This window comes from Plecotus auritus, assembly GCF_963455305.1.
Source record: "Plecotus auritus genome assembly, chromosome: 3".
NCBI lineage: Eukaryota > Metazoa > Chordata > Mammalia > Chiroptera > Vespertilionidae > Plecotus > Plecotus auritus.
Genome location: NC_137772.1, coordinates 129971931 through 129996889, shown reverse-complemented (window position 1 = coordinate 129996889; position 24959 = coordinate 129971931). Strand labels below are relative to the sequence as shown.

Here is a 24959-nt window from a genome sequence, read left to right as displayed (position 1 = left end):
CTGATTGATGTTTTGCTTTGACATTGATGTTTTTCTCACTCCCTCTCTTTACCTCTTTCATATATATATATATATACACATATATATATATGTATATATGTATATATGTACATGTACATGTACATATACATATACATATACATATATATATATATCATAATATATAAAAACCCTGGGTCCGTCACATCCACAACGACCGGTGGCTTGATCAACCGGAAGTCAGTCCTACAGTCAGCGCTAGGTTGCCGTAGTGACCCAGCACTGACTGCTGAGGGGGCTGTGAATCAGGCCCAGAGAGAGGCCTGAAGAGAGAAGCAGGGTCTGATCCGTAGCGTCTGTGGCAGCTGTTGATCAGCACTTGCCTCTCTCTTTCTCTCTGGGCCTGGCCAGCAGCCGTGCCTCCATTTCTCTCCAGGTCTCCACTGGGGCTGCTGATCAGCCCCACCTTTGTGATCAGGCCCCGTTATTAGGCCCAGAGACGCTGACTGGCATAGAAACCAACCAATCAAAACCAAATCTGGGTGAAGTGTGAGGAGCCAATGGCTGCCTAGGAGGTGGAGCTTTTGACACTGGCATAGAAACCGACCAGTCAGAACCAAATCTGGGTCAACTGTGAGGAGCCAATGACTTCCTAGGAGGCGGAGCTTTTGACGCTGACTGGCATAGAAACGAACCAATCAGAACCAAATCTGGGTGAACTGTGAGGAGCCAATGGCTGCCTAGGAGGCAGAGCTTTTGATGCTGACTGGCATAGAAACCGACCAATAGGAACCAAATTGGCTGGCAGAGGAGGGCAGTTGGGGGCAAGATCAGGCCTGCAGGGGAGGGCAGTTGGGGGCGAGATCAGGCCAGCAGGGGAGGGCAGTTAAGGATGATCAGGTAGGCAGAGGCAGTTAGGGGCGATCAGGCCAGTAGGGGGGGCAGTTGGGGGCGATCAGGCTGGCAGGGGAGGGCCGTTAGGGGCGAGATCAGGCCAGCAGGAGAGGGCAGTTGGGGGCAACTAGGCCGGCAGGGGAGAGCAGTTTGGGGTGAGATCAGGCCAGCAGGGGAGGGCTGTTGGGGGCGAGATCAGGTTGGCAGGGGAGGGCAGTTGGGCGAGATCAGGTCAGCAGGGGTGGGCAATTGGGGGCGAGATCAGGCTGGCAGGGGAGGGCAGTTAGGGTTGATCAGGCAGGCAGAGGCAGTTGGGGGCAAGATCAGGCCGGCAGGGGAGAGCAGTTGGGGGCAAGATCAGGCCAGCAGGGAAGGGCATTTAGGGGTGATCAGGCAGGCAGGCAGGCAGGCAGAGGCAGTTAGGAGCGATCAGGCAGGCAGGCAGAGGGGTTAGGGGCAATCAGGCAGGCAGGCTGAGGCAGTTAGGGGCGATCAGGAAGGAAGGCAGGTGAGTGGTTAGGAGCCAGCGGTCCCAGATTGCGAGAGGGATGTCCGACTGCCATTTTATGCCCGATTCCACAGGGATCGGGCCTAAACCGGCAGTCGGACATCCCCCAAGGGGTCCCCGATTGGAGAGGGTGCAGGCTGGGCTGAGGGAACCCCCCCCACTTCGTGCACAAATTTCGTGCACCAGGCCACTAGTGTGTGTGTGTGTGTGTGTGTGTGTGTGTGTGTGTGTGAGTGGCCAGATTATTATGATCTCTGAATGCATAATAATCTGGCCACTCAGTGTATATCCTATATAATAAAAGGCTAATATGCAAATTGTCCCCTTGACCAGGAGTTCAACCAGCAGACAGGCTGGCCAACTGCCCGTGTTCCCTCCCCCTGGCCAGGCTGACCGGACCCCACCCATACATGAATTCATGCACCCGGCCTCTAATATATACACACACATACACACACACACACACACACACACACACACACACACACACACACACTGAGTGGCCAGATTATTATGCATTCAGAGATCATAATAATCTGGCCACTCAGTGTGTGTGTGTGTGTGTGTGTGTATTAAAAATTTACAGTGCAGTGCCAGGAGTGCTAATACCAGAGCCTCAGACAACTTGTTTTGGGGCCACACAGGAGAAACTAATAGAAGATTTTTGGAGTTCATTTGAGTCAGGCCTTGAAGGGTAGGAAGAATTCTGCAATCAAACAGGGAGGGAAGAACATTATAGGCCTGGGGGTACAACATGCACAGGTCACAAAAAAGTTGCGAGTAATGGGATATTGAAGGCTATTGTAAATAGTTGAGACTTTATTGTTTATGCAAAAGCTAGTGAAGGTTTTTAAGCAGGATAGCAAGCAATATGATCTGGTTACATTTTTAGGAAGGAATCTCTGGGGATAGAGTAGAGAGTTTGGGAACCCCACCCCCCTGAAAAATGCATTTCTAGCAGGCACACAGGTAAATCCTATGCAGGCCATCGAAGACCCATCTGAAGAAGCAGTGGTGTGAATGAGGCGCTGGATAAGTTAAAGCTGGTGGCAGAAGAGGTGCCTGCGGAGGCAGGGACAGTGAGTGCAGTTGAGAGCTGAGAAGTGCCACATCAGCTGGGTAGCAAAGGAGTCTTTAGAACCTTCTCCTGAGGCATATGCAGTTCAGGGCCTCTAGGATCCCAGAGCATCGGTGATAATAAGCCACACTAGGCCTTGTGCCTGAGCTGAAGGTTGGATATAGGCAGAGAGCTTTGAGGACATAGCCATGTGCATCAGCAGGGTCCTGCCTTACTTAGGGACTGGGTCCGGTCACAGTCCCTTAGAAAGGTTTTGGTAGGAGTTCTTTGGGAAAGTTGGGCCTTCTTTTACAAGTCATCTTTGATGAACTTAATAGTGTATTTCAAAAAAGTACTTTTTGGCCAGTAATGATAAACAAGTTGGTCCTGAACTGGATGGGAAAGGTCTAAACTCATCATTTGAGTACAACAGTACATAACCAAAGTATCTCGGGTTGTCTTTTATTTGCCCTTTAAAAATCTGTACAAACAAATGTGAACAGACTCTGGACTCTAAGAATAATATTTCCTAGGGACATATATAGACAGATAAGCAAAACCCCAAGGAGAAAGACTATTAAAATGAAAATAAACAGCCCCCACAGCTTTATCCTCTTTTGCTCACTGGGATTCCTTTATTTCACTTGGAGATAAAAGTAGTTCAGTTTCTCAGGAGATGCTGATTAAGAGCTGAACAAAGAGAAATCCCTTCCTTCCTTCCTTCCTTCCTTCCTTCCTTCCTTCCTTCCTTCCTTCCTTCCTCCCTCCCTCCCTCCCTCCCTCCCTCCCTCCCTCCCTCCCTCCCTCCCTATCTATAACTCTTTCTCTGGCTCTGAATATTCTAGCCATAAGCATAGATCTTTGTGTATGGCTAGGGTTAATGGTACTTAGAGTAAATACTGACACGGTGCCCACAGGATCCCCTGGGGGAAAAGTCCTCCTCCTCATTGGTCAGTGAGAATACTGTGCTCGCAGCCTCCAGTCTATCAGTGCTCAGTAGGACTCTCCTCTTCACCCCAGCACACTGAGTCCTTGCTCCTGGAGTGGCAGTTGGCGCCGGCCCATGCTCTGTGTCCGTGTCTGGAGCTGACATTCATGGGAGCTTACGAAGGCACCTGGTGGCTTCTCAGGAGGCAGACAGTGAGTGGAGTGTGTGCGACTGGTTTTCATGTGTACGCTAGAGGAAGCATGATGAGGGGTCCCATCTCTGTGGCAGTGTCTTTGAGGAACTGTCTGTGCTTAGGTCCTGGGGAATCATTGCAGAGTGGTCTGCAGGTTGGGCACAAACTTTCTCCCTTTGCAGGATCTTGGGTGGAAAAGGTCCTGTCTCGGGCGGGACTTCCCTGGCTGTGAAGCCTGCCGGCGTTGGTGTCAGCGATGAGACGCACATGACAAATCATACGCAGCCCAACAGGTTTTTTTCTGTTTACATTTAACTAGTTTTGAACAGCAGGAGGAATATTTCCTTAAATATTTCCTTTTCTTCTCACAGACTCTTTTTCTAATAAAACAAAATTACTGGACATGAAGCAGAAAATAATTTGAATACAGGGATGGGCAAAAAGTAGGTTAATAGTTGAATACAAGTAAGTAATACAGTAATTAATAAATAATACAAGAATAAACTCATACACACAACTGTAAACCTACTTTTGCCTACCCCGGTATTCACGTACGTCAAGGACTTGGTCTGGTTAGACCTCCCTTGGAAACTTTTAGCTTGTGCTACGCTGATAAAGTCCAGACAGGCTGAGCTGACTGACGGGCAAAGGCCGGTTGGCAGTTCCAGTGACTGGGGGCAGGGCGGGGGGCGTGCCGGCCATTGGGTTCGTGTAGCCCCTCACTCAGTACCAGTGGAATCAGGTTGAAATTGACAACTAGGGAGCCTGGAGGAGGTGGGGGAGAGACCATGAGGCCAGCGTTCAGGCTTGGAATAGGATCGGGGCTGTCACCCTCTGGGGAAGTTAGCGGGAAATTAGTATTGTGTTTATATAAACCTTGGTTTTGCCTCCTTATCCGCCACTGGCTGGTTCCCTCCTGCACTGAGAACTTGGTAAAACAGCAACCCCAACTTGTCTTATGTTTTTGTTTTTTTTCTAAAACACACATGGGACACACTCCCATGGGCATATCTAGATTACAGGCTGCGGCGCAGATGAATCAGGCTGTGGGTTGGGAGCAGTTCCCAGTGAAACTCTGCTTCTTTCTCTCTCACTCAAGAAAGCAGACCTCTACAAGTAAGGGTAAGACGTTCCTCTGTATCGCAGCCCTGGCACAGGACTCCAGTCTGTAACAGATGCCAAATAAATATTTACTAAGTGGAAGACAGCCTTGAATCCACATGAATTTGCGTTTTTAAAAAGTCATTCATAAACTCTAGCATTTTAACTATTAGTTAGCAATTATTCCCAATAAACCAGCAAGATTTTGTGATTGTGAACGAGGGTTGATTGGATTGGTCAAAAGGAATATTTATTTGTTAGCATTTTTATAAGCTCCTAAATTAGTTTTAACTCTATAACTGATAGAGCCAAGCACAAGCTTATCAGTCCTGCCACTTGACTGTCGGCACTATGTAGATAAACTCACAGGGTTCCCAGAGAGGAACTTGAAGAGATTTCTTAAGCAGGAGACCTGGGGAGAGATATTTTTAATGTTGCCCAGTTACCATAGATCCATTGGGAGCTTAACTTAGGCTGACAGATGCTTAATTTCAAGATACTATTCAAGTCATTATAAGATTCTGTACCAGACCCAAATTTGGGGCATTTGTCACCATTGTTGGCCACTCAAAGCTGAAGTTGGGTCCAAATGGACCCAGCCCACTCTGTCACCTGAGGCATCTCAAGGGAAGGAAGTGGTATTTCATGAGGACTGAAGGGCAATTTTGCCTTGTCATTCAAATTTTTCTATTCTGGATGATTGTTTTTAATAAGAATTTTTTTTGAAATAAGGGTTTATGTATCACCATTAAGAACATCCTTAAATAGGCAGGCATATTTTAGTAAAAATTGTATTTAAAAACTGTGATGTAGAAATTGCCAATCATTACAATAATGACAATTATCACTCATCTGGCCTCCATGAGCTTGGAAGATTGGGAGGTCCTGGGGATGAATTTGGAGGGCAGCTCGGGGGAAGCAGAGAGCAGCCATTCCTGGGAGAGCTTGCAGGTGTTAGGCATGGAGATGGCTGCCTAGAGAGTTAGGTGACCCAGACAAGTACGTGCATGAGTGAACAGAGAATTTCAGAAATACTCAGTGATGCAACAGAGGCAACTTGAGCAGGAGCTGGGTGTAGCCTTTGGTTATCAAGAGCATGAAATAAGGAGCTAGAAAAAGTACTACAGAGAAGTGAGGCTCCCTTTCTCCCTGTAGGTGACCCCACTTTGTGCAATCTGGAGACAAAATATTGCATATCTTTTTTGTGGACTCAGGGGCATTTCCCAACTATTTTAGGTATGCCAATTGGACACAATGAACTAAGGACTGATAGCATTTCAACTTCAAGATATAATTTCATTCTCCCTTTAGACCAGGGGTGGGCAAACTTTTTGACTCGAGGGCCACAATGGGTTCTTAAACTGGACCGGAGGGCCGGAACAAAAGCATGGATGGAGTGTTTGTGTGAACTAATATAAATTCAAAGTAAAGGAGCAGAGGGGAGAGCAAGAGAACCCTCCGCTCTTTTGGCTCCGCGGGCTGGATAGAACAGCCGAACGGGCCGGATCCAGCCCGCGGGCCGTAGTTTGCCCAAGGCTGCTTTAGACCCTCAATAAAATTTTCTTAGTTAATTTGAAATGGAAATCCATACTTCATACTTCTTAATTCTATACTATGTTCATCTTGTTTTTTGAATAGAAAATTAAGGAAGTTGGTCTTAAGTTGGTTTTTAGATACCTGTATGATCTAATGAGAGTCTGAAAGATGTTTACATTCCAAAGTACTAAAATTTCCCACTGCCCTGAAAATCTGAGATGCATTGTTGTCACTATTTTATTCAATTATTGCTTCCAAATTACTATTTTACTCTTTCCCAAATTGTCGTTGGTAGGAAGAATGACTTCTGAAACAAATGGTTTTTTGTTTAATATAGTTTGTAAAAAGGGCAGAGAAGTATTAGAATATTGATGAACACCAAAATAGTGGTGATAAGTAAATAGGCAGCTGAGCAGTGACACAGGAAGTGTGTCCAGAGAGAAGCTTGGAGCAACTCTCCTGTAAGGCAGACTTATCTCAAGTCGGGCCCCAGTAGAGGTAGTCCACTGTGTCCTTTGATGCCCTTGAATGTTTCAGTTCATCTTTCTAAAGAAGTATAGCTTCATCTAAAGTAGGATGAGGTTTATTCCCTCCTGGAGAAAGCTGTCACCACACCTTGATAAACAGCAGAAGTGATTCAGCAAACCTCTCTGTTATTATTTGGGAAGAGGACTCCAGGGGATCCACCCTCACTTGCTTTTTTGGGGGCAACTATATGGTTCCTTCCTCCAATAACACCCACCAAAAGAAGTATGAAGGTCAACATAATAAAGTGCTAACACGATATTTGCATTAAGTATTAAATGTAATATATTAAATGTAGTAAGTATGCTTCTCTCCATCCAGTTCTCAATTGTTTAGGGCAGTGGTCGGCAAACTGCGGCTCGCGAGCCGCGGTTTGCCGCTCTGTTGACTAATGAGTTTGCCGACCACTGATTTTAGGGTTCTTCTGAGGGAAAACTGAAAACTTAATAAGGTAAATATGTCAATGAAGTATTCATACAGATGAAAGCAGACTAGAGTTGGTGTTTTGGAATTTTTAGGGTGTTTTTTTGTTGTTGTTTTGACCAAAGGTATATTAGGGACTTTGAAGAAAGCTTGGTATTTATTTTGAAATATATGCTGACTTCTAACTTTCAGAGCTGAACTGCCTAATCCTTGATCATCCCAGAATGCATTTAGGAATTTGTAATCATTTCCTTTTTACTGGGTATTTGCATACATCACTAACCAGGTGGTTTTAGAAGAATGAGCAGTCTATGTGCTGAAAGAGAATGATGAGAACTTAGGACCAACCTGAAATGTTCATCATTATCAGTTAATCCTTCATGAACATTCGTGTATACATGACATCAAAGATGGTCCTTCATGGTACACAGAGAAGATAGACTCCCTCCCATAGTGCACATTTTTAAACAAAGATTCCAAATCCTATATAATAAAGAGCTAATATGCAAATGGTTGTCACACCCTCATGCCATAATGGCTCGGACACTCAACACTGGGGAGAGAGGAATGGAGACCAGCCAGGCTGTGGCCTGGGAGAGGGACAAGCCGCCCTCCCCACTGTCCCGGGTGCCAGCGGCTGGGGCTGCGGCCCAGGAGAGGGACAAGCTGCCCGCCCCATGGTCCCAGGTGCCAGCGGCTGTGTCTGAGCCTGTGGCCCAGGAGAGGGACGAGCCGCCCGCCCCATGGTCCCGGGCTCCAGCTCCTGCAGCTGCAGCCCAGGAGAGAGACAAGTCGCCTGCCCTGCGGTCCAAGGTGCCAGCACCTACGGCTGTGGCCCAGGCGAAGCTGCCTGCCCATGGTCCCCTGCAGCTGCAGCCAGCCCAGGTGAAGCCGGCCTGGGTCCTGGGTGCCTGTGGCCGGCCAGAGGGAGGGAAGCCCGGGTCCCGGGTGCCTGCAACTGGCCAGAGGAGGGAATCCTGGGTCCTGGGTGCGGGGCGAGGCAGAGGTGGTTAGGGGCGATCAGGCCAGCAGGGGAGCAGTTAGGGGCAATCAGGCCAGTAGGGGAGCAGTTAGGGACGATCAGGCAGGCAGGCAGAGGTGGTTAGGGGCAATCAGGCAGGCAGAGGTACTTAGGGGTGATCAGGCAGGTAGGCAGGCAAGCAGGAGTCATCAGTCCCAGATTGCAAGAGGCAGTTGGACATCCCCGGAGGGGTCCTGGATTGGAGAGGGTGAAGGCCGGGCTGAGGGGAAACCCTCCCCCCCCATGAATTTCGTGCACCAGGCCTCTAGTAGGGTAATGAAAATTGTTGGCATTTTATATTTTTATCCATGTTTTACATTAGGAGTTTCATGGGTATTTGCTCAGTGTTGAGGGGAAGGGTCAATGTGTACAAATAAGACGAAGGATATCTGGCAAGATTGGGAACATGACCTTTTGCCCTCCACAGCCTGGGAAGCCTTACTGAATGCCCTCAATCTTAGCAGTGTATGGACGCGGTGCAAACTCTCCCCTCTGCATTCAGAGCCGGGTTAGAGGTTAATGAATGAGTGCTCTCCCCACACAGGAGATCCTGTTCCATAGTGGGTTTCTAAATAAGAGCTTAAATGGGGTCAGAATATGACCTGCATGTTGCTTCCAAACTCTCTAAATCTTTTTGAAGTGATGGTGTTCAAAGATGACATCCTTCCACCAGAGAAGGAAGAGATGAGGCTCTTGTGCTGAAGATCTGGGCAGCTACTGCTGGCTCAGTATGTCTCAAAGCAGGGCCACATGGGAAACAAAGCAGGGGGAGGTCCTCGCTGCCCCCCATTCTTCTCTAGTAATCCCTTAAAAAATAATTGCAGACCCAAACCTCTGGCCTCCAGCACATTTTCCACTTGATTAGAGGCCTTTGTGAGGTAGGGAAAGACCTGCAGACTTGTACATTGTGCAGAGGCCTGAACTGTCCAGCTGGGATTTTTTTCCATCAAAAGGGGATTTTAGTAAAACCATTATCAGGGGCTTAAAGGAGAAAAGCTGTTGAGCTGCAAGTGAGGGGGAGATTAGCATTAGCAGGTTTGTTTTGGGCACTAGTGGAAGGGTGGGAAGGTATTTGTAGCCCCGTGCACCAAGTGCCTTAGTTTCTCTGCAGGTTCCTGGCAGGTACCGAAGTTCCAATGGACACAGGGGTGGGAACGAACGGGCTTGGGAATGGCACAGGCGGCTTAAACTCTGGGCCACCAAGGAGAAGGAAAGCCAAATCAGGGAGGATTGCAAGGTAATGTGTGAGCCCTGTTTGGTGGTGTGTAAGAGGCCATAAGACTTGCTTCATTACAGATTATGTGTGTCCATGTCACCTGAAATCCCCCCACCACAGCCCTCTCTGTGCCCCTCTTCACTCTCCACAGGCGGCAATAGGAAATCAAGAACCCCAGAAGTGGCTGGTTACCTTAAGAGAGCAAATGGATGCCTGTGTGGCACCTTTATTTTTGTGAGGGAGGGACTGAGAAGACAGAGGAAGGTTAAGAAAACAGCAGCAGTGGCCGCCCAGTCTGCAAATAAGCGTTCAGGCGGTGTGGATTTGCGACTGTGCTCTCGGGTGAGGCTTTGGGGAATGTCACCGAAAATAGAATCTCTGTCTTCTTGGGATGACAAGAGCTGTCAGTTATACCTTCTGGGACAGGACGGAGTGTGGGAGCCTGAGTTGGCGGTGGTGTCGGCCACTGGAGCGGACTGCTGCCTGAAGGGCCTGTGTGAGGGTATCGCTCAGAGCCTGCCCTGGGAACACTTGCTTTCTGTTCCTCCCTGTAGACACTGTCGTCCTTGCGTGTTCCTGTGAAAACGGGATGGTGGGTAAAACACAGTGTTCATCCTGATGGCCATGAGTGCATTGGAGCACCGGTGGCTGAGGTGGGGCAGCAATGGCTGCAGGGTCTGAGCAGGACATTTCGGTCTGTGCTGCCATCATCCCCCCACCCGTTCCCTCATCACAGGTTCACCTCTGGCCAGCCTGACGGCTTATTGGTCAAAATTAGTGTCTCAAGTCAGATTCAGACAATGGAAGAAAGAGCGTCTGTCTTTTTGAAAACATGTGCATGCCCAGGCGAGCTGTTCTTGAGACTGCAAATCTAAGAGCAGCCCTCCCAGTTCACCCTGAGGACCACTTTTAGGCATGGCTGGTGGTTCCCGGTCCCCACTCTCTCTCACTTAATTTCATGTGCTGTCTTTATCCTCCTGGCTCCTCCGCCAGCCCTGTGCTTCCTCCTCCTCTGCTTCGTGTGGAATGATAGATACATGGTCTCTTTTTCATTCCTCTTCCTCCTCTTTTCTTTATTGGGGTTGTTTTCCCCAAATCTGTATTCATTTGGCATGGTCACTAACAGTGGCATAGTGCAGCTGGGGTGTCCATAAAGCACCCAGGGACTTGTCTGCTTTTGTAAGACCTTCATGGATGGTGCCAGGAATGGTAATTTGCTTTATGTCTGGGCCCTGAGTTCCAGAAACTCATCCTTCCTCTTCTCTTGTTCTCTAACCAGAACCGATCTTTGTACCACGGAGCTAATGAGCTGTGCCTCATCCAGCTAATACAGCTTGGTAGGAGTTGCCACAGGGGATTTCCATCTTCCATCTTCCACCTTTTTATTCCATATTTGCCCCAACTGCCCTTTGGGGTTCATGCTTTGATTCCCTGAGGCTAGGCAACTGAGCTGCAAGAGGGCAAGAGCCCAAAGGCCTTTCCTCCCTCATTGTGTATTTTATGGAATCTGGCCAAGTTGGCTCGGAAGTTTTTCTCTTTAATTCCTGCTACCTTTTCCTAAGGTCTGTGTTCCATAGGAGGACTTTAAAGTGAGCAACCTTACTTCTTTATCAGGGCCCTTAATCATTTTCGGTTTCATAGATACTCTTAGATTTTATAAAGATGTTTCATCTGGGCAATAAAGATACTAATTTTAATAATAAAAGATAGATACACCTAAAATTTTAAAAATATTTTTGTTTTTCCTCAAAAAATCTTTAGAATTTTTCATCACAGACAATACACTTTCTGTTTTTTGTAATAAACTAGCACTTTTGCTCTTGCTATTAAAATTGGTATCTTCAGGTATGACTAAACATTTTCCCCATTTGTTCCCTCATACTTCCCAAATATGACAATCTAACAGGATTTGTATGAGATGTCTTTAAGGAAAATGAGCTGATGTTTCATCCCCATGGCTACCAAAGCAGAGAGCTGCTGGCTACACCCAGAACCTTTATGAGGGGGCTGCATCTGTTAACTTGCTCCAAAACACAAAGTGCTCAGCACCTAGGTTCCTTTGAGTAGTGTCACTGAGGTCTGAAAATTCCATTTCATCTTTTTGGCAACACGAAATTCCCTTCTGTTAAGTCTTACACCCTGGGGAAATTCTTTTTTGGGGTGTGAGGCAGGAGACTGGAGGTGGCCGCAGGCATTTGTTGGAGGGAGGAGGCTGTAGCGCCCCACTGGAAATAGCCAACTCACAGACAATGCTGCCACCTGCTGACAAAACACAGGATTTGCAGACTTTTTGGATAAATAAATTGCACTTTCCATCTTCCACATTGAGAAACAAACATTTAGTTTTGCATTCACTGTACATTTTCTTCCTCATAGTGGACCCTAAAATTGTCTTAATAACCTTGAGGTAAAGAAAAATACAAGGTGGGACTTCCAGCTCCTGATACTGATGTGGGCACAATTCATAGCTGCATCACAGTGGGAGGGTGAATTGTGTGAGCGGGTGGGAGGGTTTTTTTGGTTTTTCTTTGGGGAGCGGGGGATGGGAGAGGTCCAGGAACAATCCAGGAGACAAAAATGATTTTCCACCCCTGCCTCTCAATAAAGTGTAGTGCTTGACCTCTATATCCTAACTTGCACATACACATTTTTATTTCTAAAGTAAGCAGTGATGAGGCTGTGTGCTGAAATCGTGTCATGCTTACGGTGGTGAATTTCTGCAGTTCCTCTTGTGATTGCCCTGAGAATGAGACCTGCATGTGTGGAAAAAGATAGGCCAGCTGCCTTCCTTTGGGTTACGCTGTTCTGATTGTCGCCATTTGACTCTGAACTCAAGTGCAGACGCCAGCTAGAGTTGGGAGAACCAGTCATCTCTTCCAGGCTCAGAAAATGTGAAGGCCTCCTTTCCTGCCTTCAACAGCGAAGCTACAAGCTTCATGAAACTCAGGAGACCACAGAACGTGGCTACACTGTTTTTATAGATTCCTATAATAGTCTAAATTTGTGCACTTGAAATGAACTAGAAGAATTGGAAATTGTCACTTTAATTTTGTCATTTTCATATTGTTTGCTAGTCCTTTTGGGGGGGTAGTTCACAAAAGTGGGCTTTGAGCTATGAAGCTAAGGTTTAAAACACTGAAGGCATCTAAGAACATTAAAAATTTGAGGGGTTTAACTATTGTAATCCCTTCCTTATTTTACCCATCTGTCTAAATTTAGCCTCGGTGATTTTACTAGATTCTTAGGAATGTCAGGACTCGCCCTCCTCCCCACCCCCCATTTAGAGACCACTTCTCAAAAAACAAACTGGAAGCAGGAGGCAGCTATTCCTGAGGTAAAGATTTCCTAAAGATAAATATTATGGACTAGAGGCCCGGTGCACGAAATTCGTGCATGGGGGGGGGGGCGGGTCACTCAGCCCGGCCTGCACCCTCTCCAATCTGGGATCCCTCTCACAATCTGGAACCACTGGCTCCTAACCGCTCACCTGCCTGCCTGCCTGATGCCCCTAACTGCTCCCCTACCAGCCTGATCCCACTACCTATCTGCTCTTCCCTGCTGGTCTGATCCCCCTAACTGCCTAACTGCTCCCCCCCTGCCGGCCTGATCCCCCTAACTGCCTAATTGCTCCCCCCTGCCGGCCTGATCCCCCTAACTGCCTATCTGCTCTCCCCTCCTGGACTGATCACCCGTTAAACTGCCTATCTGCTCTCCCCTTCTTGCCTGATCCCCCTAACTGCCTATCTGCTCTCCCCTCCTGGACTGATCCCCCTAACTATCCAAAAAGTCTGCTCTCCCTTCCTCTCCACGCCCTTTGGACCCCTGGCGTAGGCATGCTGAGAGCGTTCTGCCGCAGCCCCGCCTCCATCCTCATTGGTCGTTAGGTGACAGCGTCCCGGACAATTTGCATATTCCTCTATTACTAGTATAGATGTTTCAATGATTTCCAAGCCATATTGAGTAATTCCACACTATTTATTAAAAAAATTAATCTGGTTTCAAAGATCTATTTTCCCACTGTCTAATTCCATTAACTTGGATCCATGATGAGTCGTAATTATTGACAGACAGCTGTGTGCTAGACCTGATCCTTCTGGAGTGTGGATTACATAAATTGAGGAGTAATAAACATAAGAGGCTGCCTAATATTAACAAATCAGACCCTTTTACTCTTACTAGACAAGAGGGATTTGTAACTAAAACATCTGTGAAGTCAAGCCTTTTTATCCTTGCATGAAAATAGTGTTCCCACACTCAATTCTACTTTATAAAAGGATTGCGTGATATACACTTGTAAATGTCTTAAACGTGTGTAAGTTCTTAGCTTTGAGGCTATTACAAACCCAGACTTCCAGTGTTTGTACATCACATTATTGTTTGTCACAAAGCAGTGTTTTAGAGACTAGTTTAAGACCTCTGAGGATAACAAGTGACAGATTTGACACTACTAACTACTTGGGTAACCTATAGTCCATTTACTAACTTGCACTAGTTTTTGGCTTCTTGAATAGCCCTATATATAATGCTTGCAAAACATGTATCTGTGTTTGCATAATTTAATGCTTACTAAATAGTAGTAACTTTCAGCATTTGGAGGTTTTTTTTTACTCCCAAAGAAAATATGCTCTGGTTCACCACTTTTCTGAAGCAAGGGATTAGGACAGTGCTTTGCAATGTCTCAGGGAAAGATCAAAGAGCTACCTGCATGTCAATCAGTCTTGGATGCGGTCATTAAAGTCTGGAGCAGCCCTGGTTCTGATACTGACTCTTCATATCACCTAGGCAGGATCTTTTCACCCTTGCCAAGCCTCTTTCCCCATTTATGAAATTAAATGTACAATCCCTGCCAGATTTGGGAAAACAAAAACTGTGAGACAGAGAATTTAGTGTTATGACTAAATTCTTCCAGCAGACCACATTCACATCCCCAACACAGTCTTACCTGGTTTCTTTGCTGCTTCTGGAGATCTCATTCTTCTCTTCTTTGTAATGGAGACTATTTTCCACTCTCACAAAAGCAAACTTACAAGAATATGTGGCATTTGTCTTTCAAACAATTAAAGTGCAAAAGTAATGCAGTAATAAAAGCTTGCCTTTTTAAAAAAAAAAAATGTACACTTTTTTTGGGTTAACAAACAGCAGGCAGGGGAATTCCGCTTCTACTCGGTTTTATTTGAGGGGATGCTAAACATACCCCAGCTCCAGTGTTGCGCAGTTGAGATCTCAAGCTTACTTTCTCATGCACCTAGACTAGAAGACTTGGCTTTACATAGCACCAGATGTGCTGGGTGGGTGTAGGCAGCACCACCAGGTGAAATCAGAGCAATCCTTGGAAAAGAGAAAAAGACTGAAACGGATCATCTGTGGACATTTAAATTTGCCAGTTGTCTAAAAATACCCCTTTTTTACCCAAGACTGAGAGTATACATCTGATCTTAGTCTGAGTGTGCACTTACCTTTGATAAGGTCTAAATTATTCATAGTTGGCGCTGACCCAAGTATGAATGTTTCCTGTTTCACAACATTGTTTTCAAAAGATTTAATTTGCTACCTAATATTTGAACACATACGTGGATGAAAGTGAGATAAATGTGTGGTCTAAGCATCAGCTTAAGTTTGAAAATAGCCCCCCCCCCCCCCCCGTTTTTTTTCCAATTCCGATCTTGTGCTTTACATATGATACACATTATTTAATAATAAAAAGCCTCACCCCTGACTCCTCAGGGGTTCACAGTGGCACAAAATTTAGGTCTTGCCCTCTAGTAAAGGGATGTAATTAACTTTTAAAGGGAGCAATGTTTGATGCAGGGAAGAGAAAGCCAACAGAGGGGACAACTACTAGATGGCTTTCTACAGCCCCCGTCCACAGCAGAGCAGCCAGGGGCTCTCAGGGACTGGGAAAAGCTGGTTGTCAGAAGCTATATGAGGTCTTGGTTTTGTTTCACTAATCTGATGTTTTACTCAAAAGACTCTTATACTTTGGAAACAGTGGTCGCTGGAGGCCCCTACTCTTACCCCTTTGAAAACCTGGGGCAAGGGTAGGGGCCTTCTGTAAGCCCAAGTGAAAGGTTTTCCACCCCAAGACCAGCATCTACCTAGTAACCACTGCAGGAAGCAGCAGGATTTGGGTAAAAGCCAGTCTTCAATTTATATATCATGTGTCCTTATTGAAGACAGTTCTTACCTTTATAAAGAAACTTCCTTAAAAGGAACATTTGCTTCTTCAGGTCCTTGCTGTTGATTTAAATCATGAAAGAATATGATCAGGATGTACTGTAAGTTAGGCAAGCATCCTTGGATGTACTGTAAGTCAGGCAAGCATCCTTGTCCCTGTTAGCAAATGTGGAATCAATCAAATGGGCCCTCCCCCGCCTTAGGACTGAGGAATTCAGCAGGAAGGAGTCCATAGCTGAGAGAATTATGTAACACGCCCAGCTCTTAGCTAGAGGCCCACCATGGTCCTTAGGGGCTGAGAAACTGTCTGAACCCCAAGTTAAATTTATAAATAATCTTTTCAATACAGACCTTACAGGGCTACTGCCCGATGAGACTTAGAAAAGAAAGGTATGTGGAACCCTGTCTTAACTACTACCCGAAGATTTTCTCTTGAGGTTTATTAATATTAGATGATAAAGTTTATGGACTTCCTATTTTGGTTTTTCAGTTCTGAAGTTTTAGCAAATACCTGAACCAGGTTTTTTCTGTTATTCTTAAAATTACCCTTGACTTTTTAACTTTTGTACCACCCACAAAATATGTATCAACTCATTTTCTTTAGAAGCATTTTCCATGCTTGTAGGTATGGTGGAGATTGAACCCCGTGTCCTGCAGCATAAGCATGTCCACACTGTTTAAACAGCTTCCCCTCCTGTGAGGTTTCCTACTGGGAACCAAGGTATGATAATGACAACCTCCGCATAGAGCAGAAGGGAGGTGGACTTGAGACATGGGCCTGGTTTGAGTTCTGGTCCCCTTAACCAGTAGTGGGGTGACTTAAGGGGAATAGTATACTTTATTGGAAAATAGCATACCTCTTTCAGCAGGTTGCTTTGAGGACTAAAAGGAGAAGTACTATGCAAAGCACATATAGGTTCTCAATACATATTCCTTTTCTTCTATCCAAAAAGGTTGAGAGGTAAGTTAACCTAGCCAGGGGTGGGCAAACTTTTTGACTCGAGGGCCACAATGGGTTCTTAAACTGGACCGGAGGGCCGGAACAAAAGCATGGATGGAGTGTTTGTGTGAACTAATATAAATTCAAAGTAAAGGAGCGGAGGGGAGAGCAAGAGAACCCTCTGCTCTTTCGGCTCAGAGGGCCGGATAGAACAGCCGAACGGGCTGGATCCGGCCCGCGGGCCGTAGTTTGCCCACGGCTGAAGACTGATGAAAGTGGTTTATTCATCTTTTCCAGAGACACTCCAAATATATTAAGTATGGCTAGTTCAGGATGAGGACACTAGGCTCATGATCTTTAACTTTCAAATAGTAATTTACCAACCTTTTGTCAAGCTTGTATTTAACCTTTAAAGTAAAAACCAAACAAAACAGAGAACATAAAACCCTTCTAGTTACAGTTGGTAGGATTATTTGGGGTATTAAAATGAAGACTGTGAGCACAAAGCCTAGGACTTAGAAGGTGCTCAAATTTTTATTGACAATCTGTACAGCCATGCAGTCTCTTGGAAAAAGAAAACCAGTTGAAGAACCTATAGTTTATGTGACCTTCATGTATAGTAGTGTCAAATGCTAAATTAGAAAACTGACCCTAATTCAGAATCCCTACTTCAGACTAGGGTTCACACTCCCCCCGCACCCCCTCCCGGCAGTAAGTACTGTAACCTAAAAGGGAAGAGAGCCACACCTTCCCCAAAGAAAAGGAAGATGGATTTAGTGTCAGGCTCAATTAGACCCAATTATGATGGTTCTTCAGAAAGGAACAATGCAGCTTTTGTGATATGCTCAAGCAGAAGGCTTGGACATTGTACAAAGCAATCTTATCCAAGAGAAACCGGGTTCTAGCTCTCTTCCTGGAAAGAGGTGCTTATCAGGAAAGTTTTATACCACTCTTCAGCTGTTGCTGGGATCGGTACTTTTTGTTTAAAAAAATTTTTCAGAAACAACTATGAAAGATCTATGTGAACCAGGAATATAAATTACTTCGCTGTTTGAGCAGCATTTATATTCTTCCATCTCCAAAGCCCAACCACAGAACGTCAGATTATTTAGTTATTGTCTATCAAAGGGAACGCTTTGCTAAAATTGTTGGTTTTCACTTATCTGCCCCTAAATAGTCTTAAGAACCCTCACACTCAGCGTTGGAAGTGCTTAAAATGCAAATGTGCAAGAACTCCTGGCTAACCTCCCCATCCCCCAGCAAAGTGCTCAAATACAGCCAGGCCTGGAGGAGAATGTTAAAAAGAGGGGTTGAACTGCCCTCCTCCTCTCCCTAGGACCCTCACTCACACAGAGATTCAGTATGCATGACTGAGCCAGCGAGCAAGGAAGCAGGGACAGCCCTCTTTTAACTTTTCTGAACAATGGCTTCAGTTCCCTTCAGCCTTCACCATTTCACATCCTCCCCACACCCACTCAAAGTGCCAAGAAACCTATCTTTCTTCCCCACTTCCATATCTCACGACCTGTTTTTTGAGCATTACCCCTAGATGTAATTTCCACCCAAAGAAAAATTGGCTATTCTGAGGAAACTGACTCTTACAAATCTGGTTTTTAAAAAAGTTTCATTTGTTCAGTTTCTGTAAATTTCCATTTTGTTGACAGTTGAAAACCAAATTATATAAATCTCCAATCTCACCATATTTCTAGAAACAAAACATTTAGATGTCAGTAGTAAACCTTATACAGAATACATTTTTAACCATGAGCTTACTCATAGCACATAGGACGCACCGAAGTCTATGTCTTATTTCCTTTTACTTGAAAGCACACAAACAGCACCTCCGACTTTGGCATGTACCCAAACACACTGCCTTCAAAATAATTCACAGATACAAGGGGGGTTTTTTTGGTGTTTTTTTTTTTCAAAAACATACTTCATATTTCCTCTTTTATTATATAAATATCAGTTTAACCTTTTACTGTAAGAATATAAACGTTTTAAGAGGATCTTTGTTATTTATACAAATTCACAAACAGTACAATTAATTGATAAAGGTCTCTGGGTTTCTTTTAACTCCATGGTCTCGAATGTTGCTGTGGAGGATTCTAAAAAACAAACAAACAAACAAAAAAATCCAACAAAAATATACATCCTACTGAAAAGCGATTTTTTTAAAGCCACAAGTCCCAACCCCCACCAAAATAAAGTCATCTACTCCTCCATTTAGAAACAATTTTTAAAACCCACAAACTCCCATTTTATTAACAGAACAGAGATAAGACATGAATTTCAGTCTCCTCCCCTTCACATTATAGCCCCAGGGGCTCTGCGGGCCAACTCTGCTCCTCTGCTTCCAACAGGAAGCCTCACTGTATGACCTTTTTTGTGAGGAAACCTGGAAGAGGGTGAGGGTAGGGCAGAATTTGCATATATAATAATAATTTTCAAGACAATCTGCATCTTAAACAAAACAGTCCAACTCTCATTTCTCCCACACATTTGTGCTATAAATTAAGTCAAGATTTAGGAACGTTGTTGGGCTCTCAAATCCCAATGGACAAGAAGAAAAATAATTATAGCCAAAATGTGGAAGTGGGACATACTGGATGGATGGGGTGGGGAAGAAGCCAAAACAAAAAAGACAAAATCCAATGGGCATCTTTCCAGTCTAGGCACAAAAATGTTTTAGTCTCAAAATATCTCTCTTGTAGAATTCCAGGGCTTCAGAGAAAAAAGTAAACTAAAACGAGGTAGCCAGACATATATATATATATATAAAATTTATATATATATAATATATAGAATATATTCAGCAGAAAAAAAGGACCATGACTTCAAATCTCTTAAAAAAAGAAAAAAAAAGGACAATAAAAAAATGAAATGAGCATGAATAGCAGAGTACTGTAAAAAGAGAAATGATGAGAAGAGACTGGGATTAGCTACAAAGTGGAAGAAGGGTGAAAAGGCCGTTGTAGTTGGGTTTGATTTCATACATTTCAAAATAAAAACCAGATCACAGTATTCAAATGAAAGCTTAAGTGAAGGCAGACATTTTCTTCAACTCCCCAGGGCCAAAGGACTAGTTACTCCCCACCCCCACCCCCATTTTGAAATGCAACGCAGTGGGGATACAGTAGCTCAATCGGCCCCTCCATTCCCCAGTAGAGAGAAGTGGATAGGTAAGTAGCTGAGTCTCTTCATCCTCAGGGAAAAAGAGAGGGCAGTACGGTAGGGGTAGCAGAGGAACCCCCAAAAGCAATGAATGGACATGTAAGCGGGCAGGGATGCTGGAGGACGGAGGAGAAAATGAGCCTGAGGCTTCGTGTCACTGTCCCATCTCATCCACTGCAATGATCTACGAATAAGTGTGCATGTGGAGTTGAGAGTGCAGGGAGGGTGGTGGTGACAGGATGATGAAGAGAGCGGGACAAGGGGAGTTGATGCTGCCACCCTCACCTGACCTTCTCACTGTCCGTCATCTGCCAGAGTCCCAGGTTGAGTACCTTGAGGCAGGGCAGCTGTGTGATGCGCTCCAGGCCGCGCTTGGTGATTCGGGTACAGCCATACAGGTCTATGCCAGTGAGCTGGCTCAGGTGCTCAGCAATCAGCTCCAGGCCCTTGTCGGTGATGCGCACACACTGCCCTATGTTGAGCGTGCGCAGCCCGTGCATCTGCCGCACCATGCGGTTGATGCCATCGTCACTGATATGGCAGGAGCAGAGGGAGAGAGACTTGAGGCCGTCCAGCCCCTGCGCTATGTAAGCCAGACTCTGGTCCCCCACCTTGTCACAGAACGACACATCCAGTCCCGAGAGGCGCAGGCTGCCCATGGCCAGATGCATGATGCCCGTGTCACTGATGTTATCGCAGGAGCGCAGGTTAAGGCTGCGAAGGCTGCCCATGTGCGACAGGTGCAGGAGGCCTGCGTCGGAGATTCCTCCGCAGAAGCTGAGGTTGAGGAGCCTCAGGCCCGTCAGACCCCGGGAGATGTGCTTTAGAGAAAGATCGGTGAGCTTCTGGCAGTCCTGCAGCGTGAGCTGCTCCAGGCCCAGGCAGCCTTCCGCCGCGCTGCGCGTCATGCCGGCCAGGTGCCCGATGCCCACATCCGAGAGGTGGCGGCAGCTGCGAAGATTAAGGCTCTTGAGGCGCTGCAGGCCCCAGGCGATGAGCAGCAGGCCGGTGTTGGTGATGTTGCTGCAGCCCCCCAGCTCCAGCACCTCCAGGCCCTTGAGGTACTGGGCTATGCGGCCCAGGCTGCTGTCGGTGATCTGCTTGCAGAGGCTCAGGTTCAGGGCGCGCAGGGAGCTGATCTCCTGCACAAACGCGTGGCCCAGTCCGTTGTCGGTGAGGTTGTAGCAGCCACTCAGGTTGAGGCTCTCGATGTTGGCCATGCCCTGGATCACGTAGCTGAGGCTGCGGCGGAGGCTCAGGATCTGCACCCGGCGGATGCCCCGGGCCTGCAGGCTGGGGAACAGCGACGGGTTGGCCCGGCGCAGGTGCAGCTTGGCCTCCACCCCCCGCCACACCGACTTGTGGTAGGCGGCGTCCCGCCAGGCCGTGCACACCTGCGCCGCGCGCCCCTTGTCCCGGACGTCCAGGTAGCCAAAGATCATGGCCAGCAGCTCGGGGAACAAGCACGAGATGTGGGTCTCCATCTTCCTCCTCCCCCCTCCGCGGAGCCGGGGGGAGGAGGCAACGAGAGCGGTTCGCCCCGACCGCCGCCGCCGCCGCTGCCTGGGGCCCAACGGACGGCCCCTCCCCGCCTTCCGGCTCCGGCCTCCGCCGCCGCTCCTCCTCCTGGTCCGTCCGTCCTTCCTTCCTTCCTTCCTTCCTGCCGGCTTCGCCTCCCTTCCCTTCCCTCCCCCCGCCCCGGGCTCCGCTCGGTCCTCACATCCCGGGCGGGGAAGGCGCCCTCACTCACTCCCGAGCCGGCCGGGCCGCCGTGCTGCCGCCTGGGGTCTACCCACGCCGCGCTCGGGCCACGCCGCTCCGCCCGCGCCGCCTCCGCTCCCACGCCCCCTGCCGCATCCTCCGCCTCCTGCCACGGCCACTGCCACTGCCACTGTCGTCGTCGCCGCCGCCGCTCCGGGCCGGCGGCCGCGCAGGGCCCGGGGTCTGCGCGCTTGGGCTCCGGGCGCCGGGGAGGCTTCCTGCTGCCTTTGTCTCTCGTCCGCTTTTCAAAGCTCCCAGCCCGGGCCGCCCGCACTCCGCCGCCCAGGCGGGGGGACCAGGAGGCCACTCCGGGCCACTGGGCGCACGTTCCTTCCCCCCGCCGTCCGCGGGCAGTTGGGAGCTGCCGGCCCGGCAAGGAGGACGCGGCGGTCGGGCGGCCGGAGCGCGTCTCGGCGCAGACCCGGGCGAGCAGGCGGGCCGCGCGGTGGTAGCGCCCGGGACTGACCTCGGCGGCACCGCTGGGCGCTGGGCCTCCTCCCTCGTCTTCCCCCGCGCGCCGCGCAGTGGTACGGCCTGCGCTGCCGGAACTGTCGGAGCCGTTACCCTGGAAACCGAGTTCTGCCTCTGGTCGCGGCCCGAATTTTAACCCCGTAGGCACCGCCTGAGAGCGGCTGTCGGCAGAGCCCTTCCCCACCCTTCTCGTCACCCCACAGCCGCTTTGGAGCCAGTCCCTTTCTGGGCCACGCACCAACCCTGCGCCTTCTCTTTTCTTAGATGCTGACGTCTGCACAGCCTTGCCCATAGTTTACCCCAATTCCTGACCCGCTTTACACCTTCTCCCTTTATTATCCCCGGCAAGACCCTCCTCCCAGTAGCAGTGCTCAATAGTCAGCACCCGGACCCCCCTTCCTTCTTTTTTTTACTGTCCCTAATGCCCCTTAACACGTCTCTGTTATCACACCCTCAGTTCTCCCCAATAGAGTAGTTTACGATTCCTTTCTCTCTAGTCTTTGCCCTAAATTATGGAGAAACTCAGCTGCACTTATTTATACCTTAGCTCGACACTGACCCTCTCCAGTCCTCATTCTAAGCTTATTTACTACTACTTCCTTACAGCACGGGTGTTTCCAGACACCGCTGTGAGAGTGACTCCCTTAGTGCTTTGTACAACAGAACTTCCCTACACTTCTGCTCTTGCTGCTGCGCTCTGAACTGTCGGAGTACTCCCGATGCCCAGGCACATACTCAGCTTGCTTTGTAGTCAGAAGGCAGCAGCCTTGTTTTATGATCTTTTCTTTCTCATCAGCCTCTTAAACTGTATATAAACTGTAGGGCCCAATTATGCTGATAGTCAATATATTTGTATGTGCTAACACAGATTTACTTCTTTATAAGCTAGAGCGACTATTGGGCTTGGTTAAGATGCTCCAGCAAATGTCTGTTAGTTTATAAACTGTGTTTTATGGAACCAGGGCAATGTTCTATTCTAAAATGTGGCTCCTGGGTCTTAAATGCCCACATCAGGGATAGGATTTCAGAGATTCGTGTTAAGTACCCCCAGACTAAGAATTTTAGAATCAGAGAAAATGATCCTCTATATTTTTTATGAATTTATGGATTCAAGATACAAGACAACCCGATTTAGTTATCAAAAAGGAAAATGGTTTTATTGATTTTTTGAGGACCTGAACAAAATTTTGAATATGTTCTGTACTCAGCATATAAGATTGATAATTTTTAATTGATTTCAGAGAGGAAGGGGGAGGGAAAGACAGAAACATCAATGATGAGAGAGAATCATTGATCGGCTGCCTCCTGTGCACCCCCCACTGGGGATCGAGCCTGCAACCCAGGCATGTGCCCTTGGTCAGAATTGAACCCGGGACCCTTCAGTCTGCAGGCAGACGCTCTATCCACTGAGCAAACCGGCTAGGGCAGATTGGTAACTTTTGACCACTTCTCTTTTGCCCAAGAAACCAGTGCTAGACCAAGCACATACCGAATCACTAATAGGCATAGGACATTTTAGACCCCACCCACCTCTCTTCCTGAATCAGGAAATGCAGAAGTGAATATTCTCACAAGTTTGCTACCTCACCCACATTGCACATGGTGTGAGGCCATAGGTGTGATATATATATATATATATATATATATATATATATATATATATATATCTCCTTTCTGAAATAATAGACTGTAATGTTAGTCATTCAGATTATTCCAGACGTGCTGTGTCATAAGTGTTACAATTCTGGGCTATACCTGGGCAAATACTCTTTTCCTAGAGTGTATCTAGGCTTATTGTCTCAATCACTTCTGCCTAAAACGTTTACCTTGAACTCTACGTGAAAAGTCACTTTTGTTGTTGTGTATATGTAGCTATGTTTGTGTTTATGTCAAGTTCTTAATCCCAAACACCTTAATCCTACTGAACACAAAACAAAGTGATAGGACTACCAGGGGGTTCAGGGTGGGGCCAGTGGCACTGACCTTAAGAGAAGTTTAGCAGTTTTTCCTCCACTAGAAAGGCTCTTATTCTCAAGTCTAAAGAGTCATTTAAAGGTGCCTGGAAGCACTTTCGAAAGAAGTTGGCCACCCGGTCCTAGATCTAGAGTTGAACTCTAGAATTGTATTAATACAGAGCTTTTTATTTAAGGCATTCAAGCAAATATTACAAGGATTTTCAGCAATATGATTATTTTCACATTCAATAAATAGGAAAATAAACATCAGGAAGCATCTAAGAAAACGAACGTTCGTGAGGAAAAAGAAGTGTGGCATCAAATGAGCCCTATGTTTTTTGGAGACCTGGTGACTTTATTGAGGAAATGACTCTTCTTTCTGGGTCTTAGTTTCCTCTGACTTAGTCCTGCTGTCGCCTCCACCCTGGGAATATGCATTGTTCCTAATGCTGGCTGGAGATTAGGAACGTTTTCATACGCAGCAGCTTCTTGGGGGTTTTGGTTTAGGCTCAGATTTGAGGCACAAAAACAGACGGTATTATGGGCCCGAGACTGATGGTCTGGAAAAGACATACACCAATTAGAAAGTCCTGGGGATAGCTGTGAATATTTTAAGGACAGGTTGAGATTTTTGTATATGATTCAACAATTTGCAACCAGAATAAAATTCTCTGAATGAGCTACGGACTTCTGTTAGACGCAGAAAGGATAGCCCTGTGTAGAAAGTCAATCCAAAATTTTACCAAGAATTTTGAAAAAGTTAGATTTTCAAATAGGGTGTGTTTTTCACCTGGTTGAGGCCTGGGAAAATTGAGAGGCTAACCCAAATATCATGATTCCTTATGGATGTATACTTCCTAATTCAGAGAGGGACAATCTGGCAGAAAAGGTCAAAAGAGATCTGTAAATTTTTAAACTCCTCATTCAAAAATATACACTGAGTGGCCAGATTATTATGATCTCTGAACGCATAATAATTTGGCCACTCAGTGTGTGTGTATATAACCTTTCCACTGAGCCAGTGCATGAATTTATGCATGGGTGGGGTCCGGCCAGCCTGGCCAGGGGAGGGGACATGGGCGGTTGGCTGGCCTGCCTGCTGG

At 46.9% G+C, this 24959-nt stretch overlaps 1 protein-coding gene across 2 annotated transcripts; it reads right to left on the bottom strand.

Moving 5' to 3' along the window:
• Window positions 1-17943: 17943 nt before the first annotated feature.
• FBXL14 (F-box and leucine rich repeat protein 14) lies at window positions 17944-22004 on the bottom strand. Of its 2 annotated transcripts, none has more exons than XM_080660822.1 (2): window positions 19955-22004; window positions 17944-18603 (listed from the first exon to the last, which is right to left on the bottom strand). In XM_080660822.1, exons 1-2 carry the CDS (start codon window positions 21151-21153, stop codon window positions 18540-18542), a joined length of 1263 nt encoding a protein of 420 aa, XP_080516948.1. In that variant the 5' UTR covers window positions 21154-22004; the 3' UTR covers window positions 17944-18539. The 2 variants fall into 2 exon arrangements, with proteins under 2 accessions (XP_080516948.1, XP_080516949.1); XM_080660823.1 differs by having other exon boundaries at window positions 19960-22004.
• Window positions 22005-24959: the final 2955 nt, after the last annotated feature.

Bases quoted from the DNA above. Each gene is read 5' to 3' on its own strand.
- FBXL14 (XM_080660822.1), bottom strand. From the start codon at position 21,153: ATGGAGACCCACATCTCGTGCTTGTTCCCCGAGCTGCTGGCCATGATC. The intron at 18,604-19,954 runs GTGAGGGTGGCA...TTTGTTTTTTAG, and splicing joins ACGGACAGTGAGAAGGTCAG to AATCCTCCACAGCAACATTC.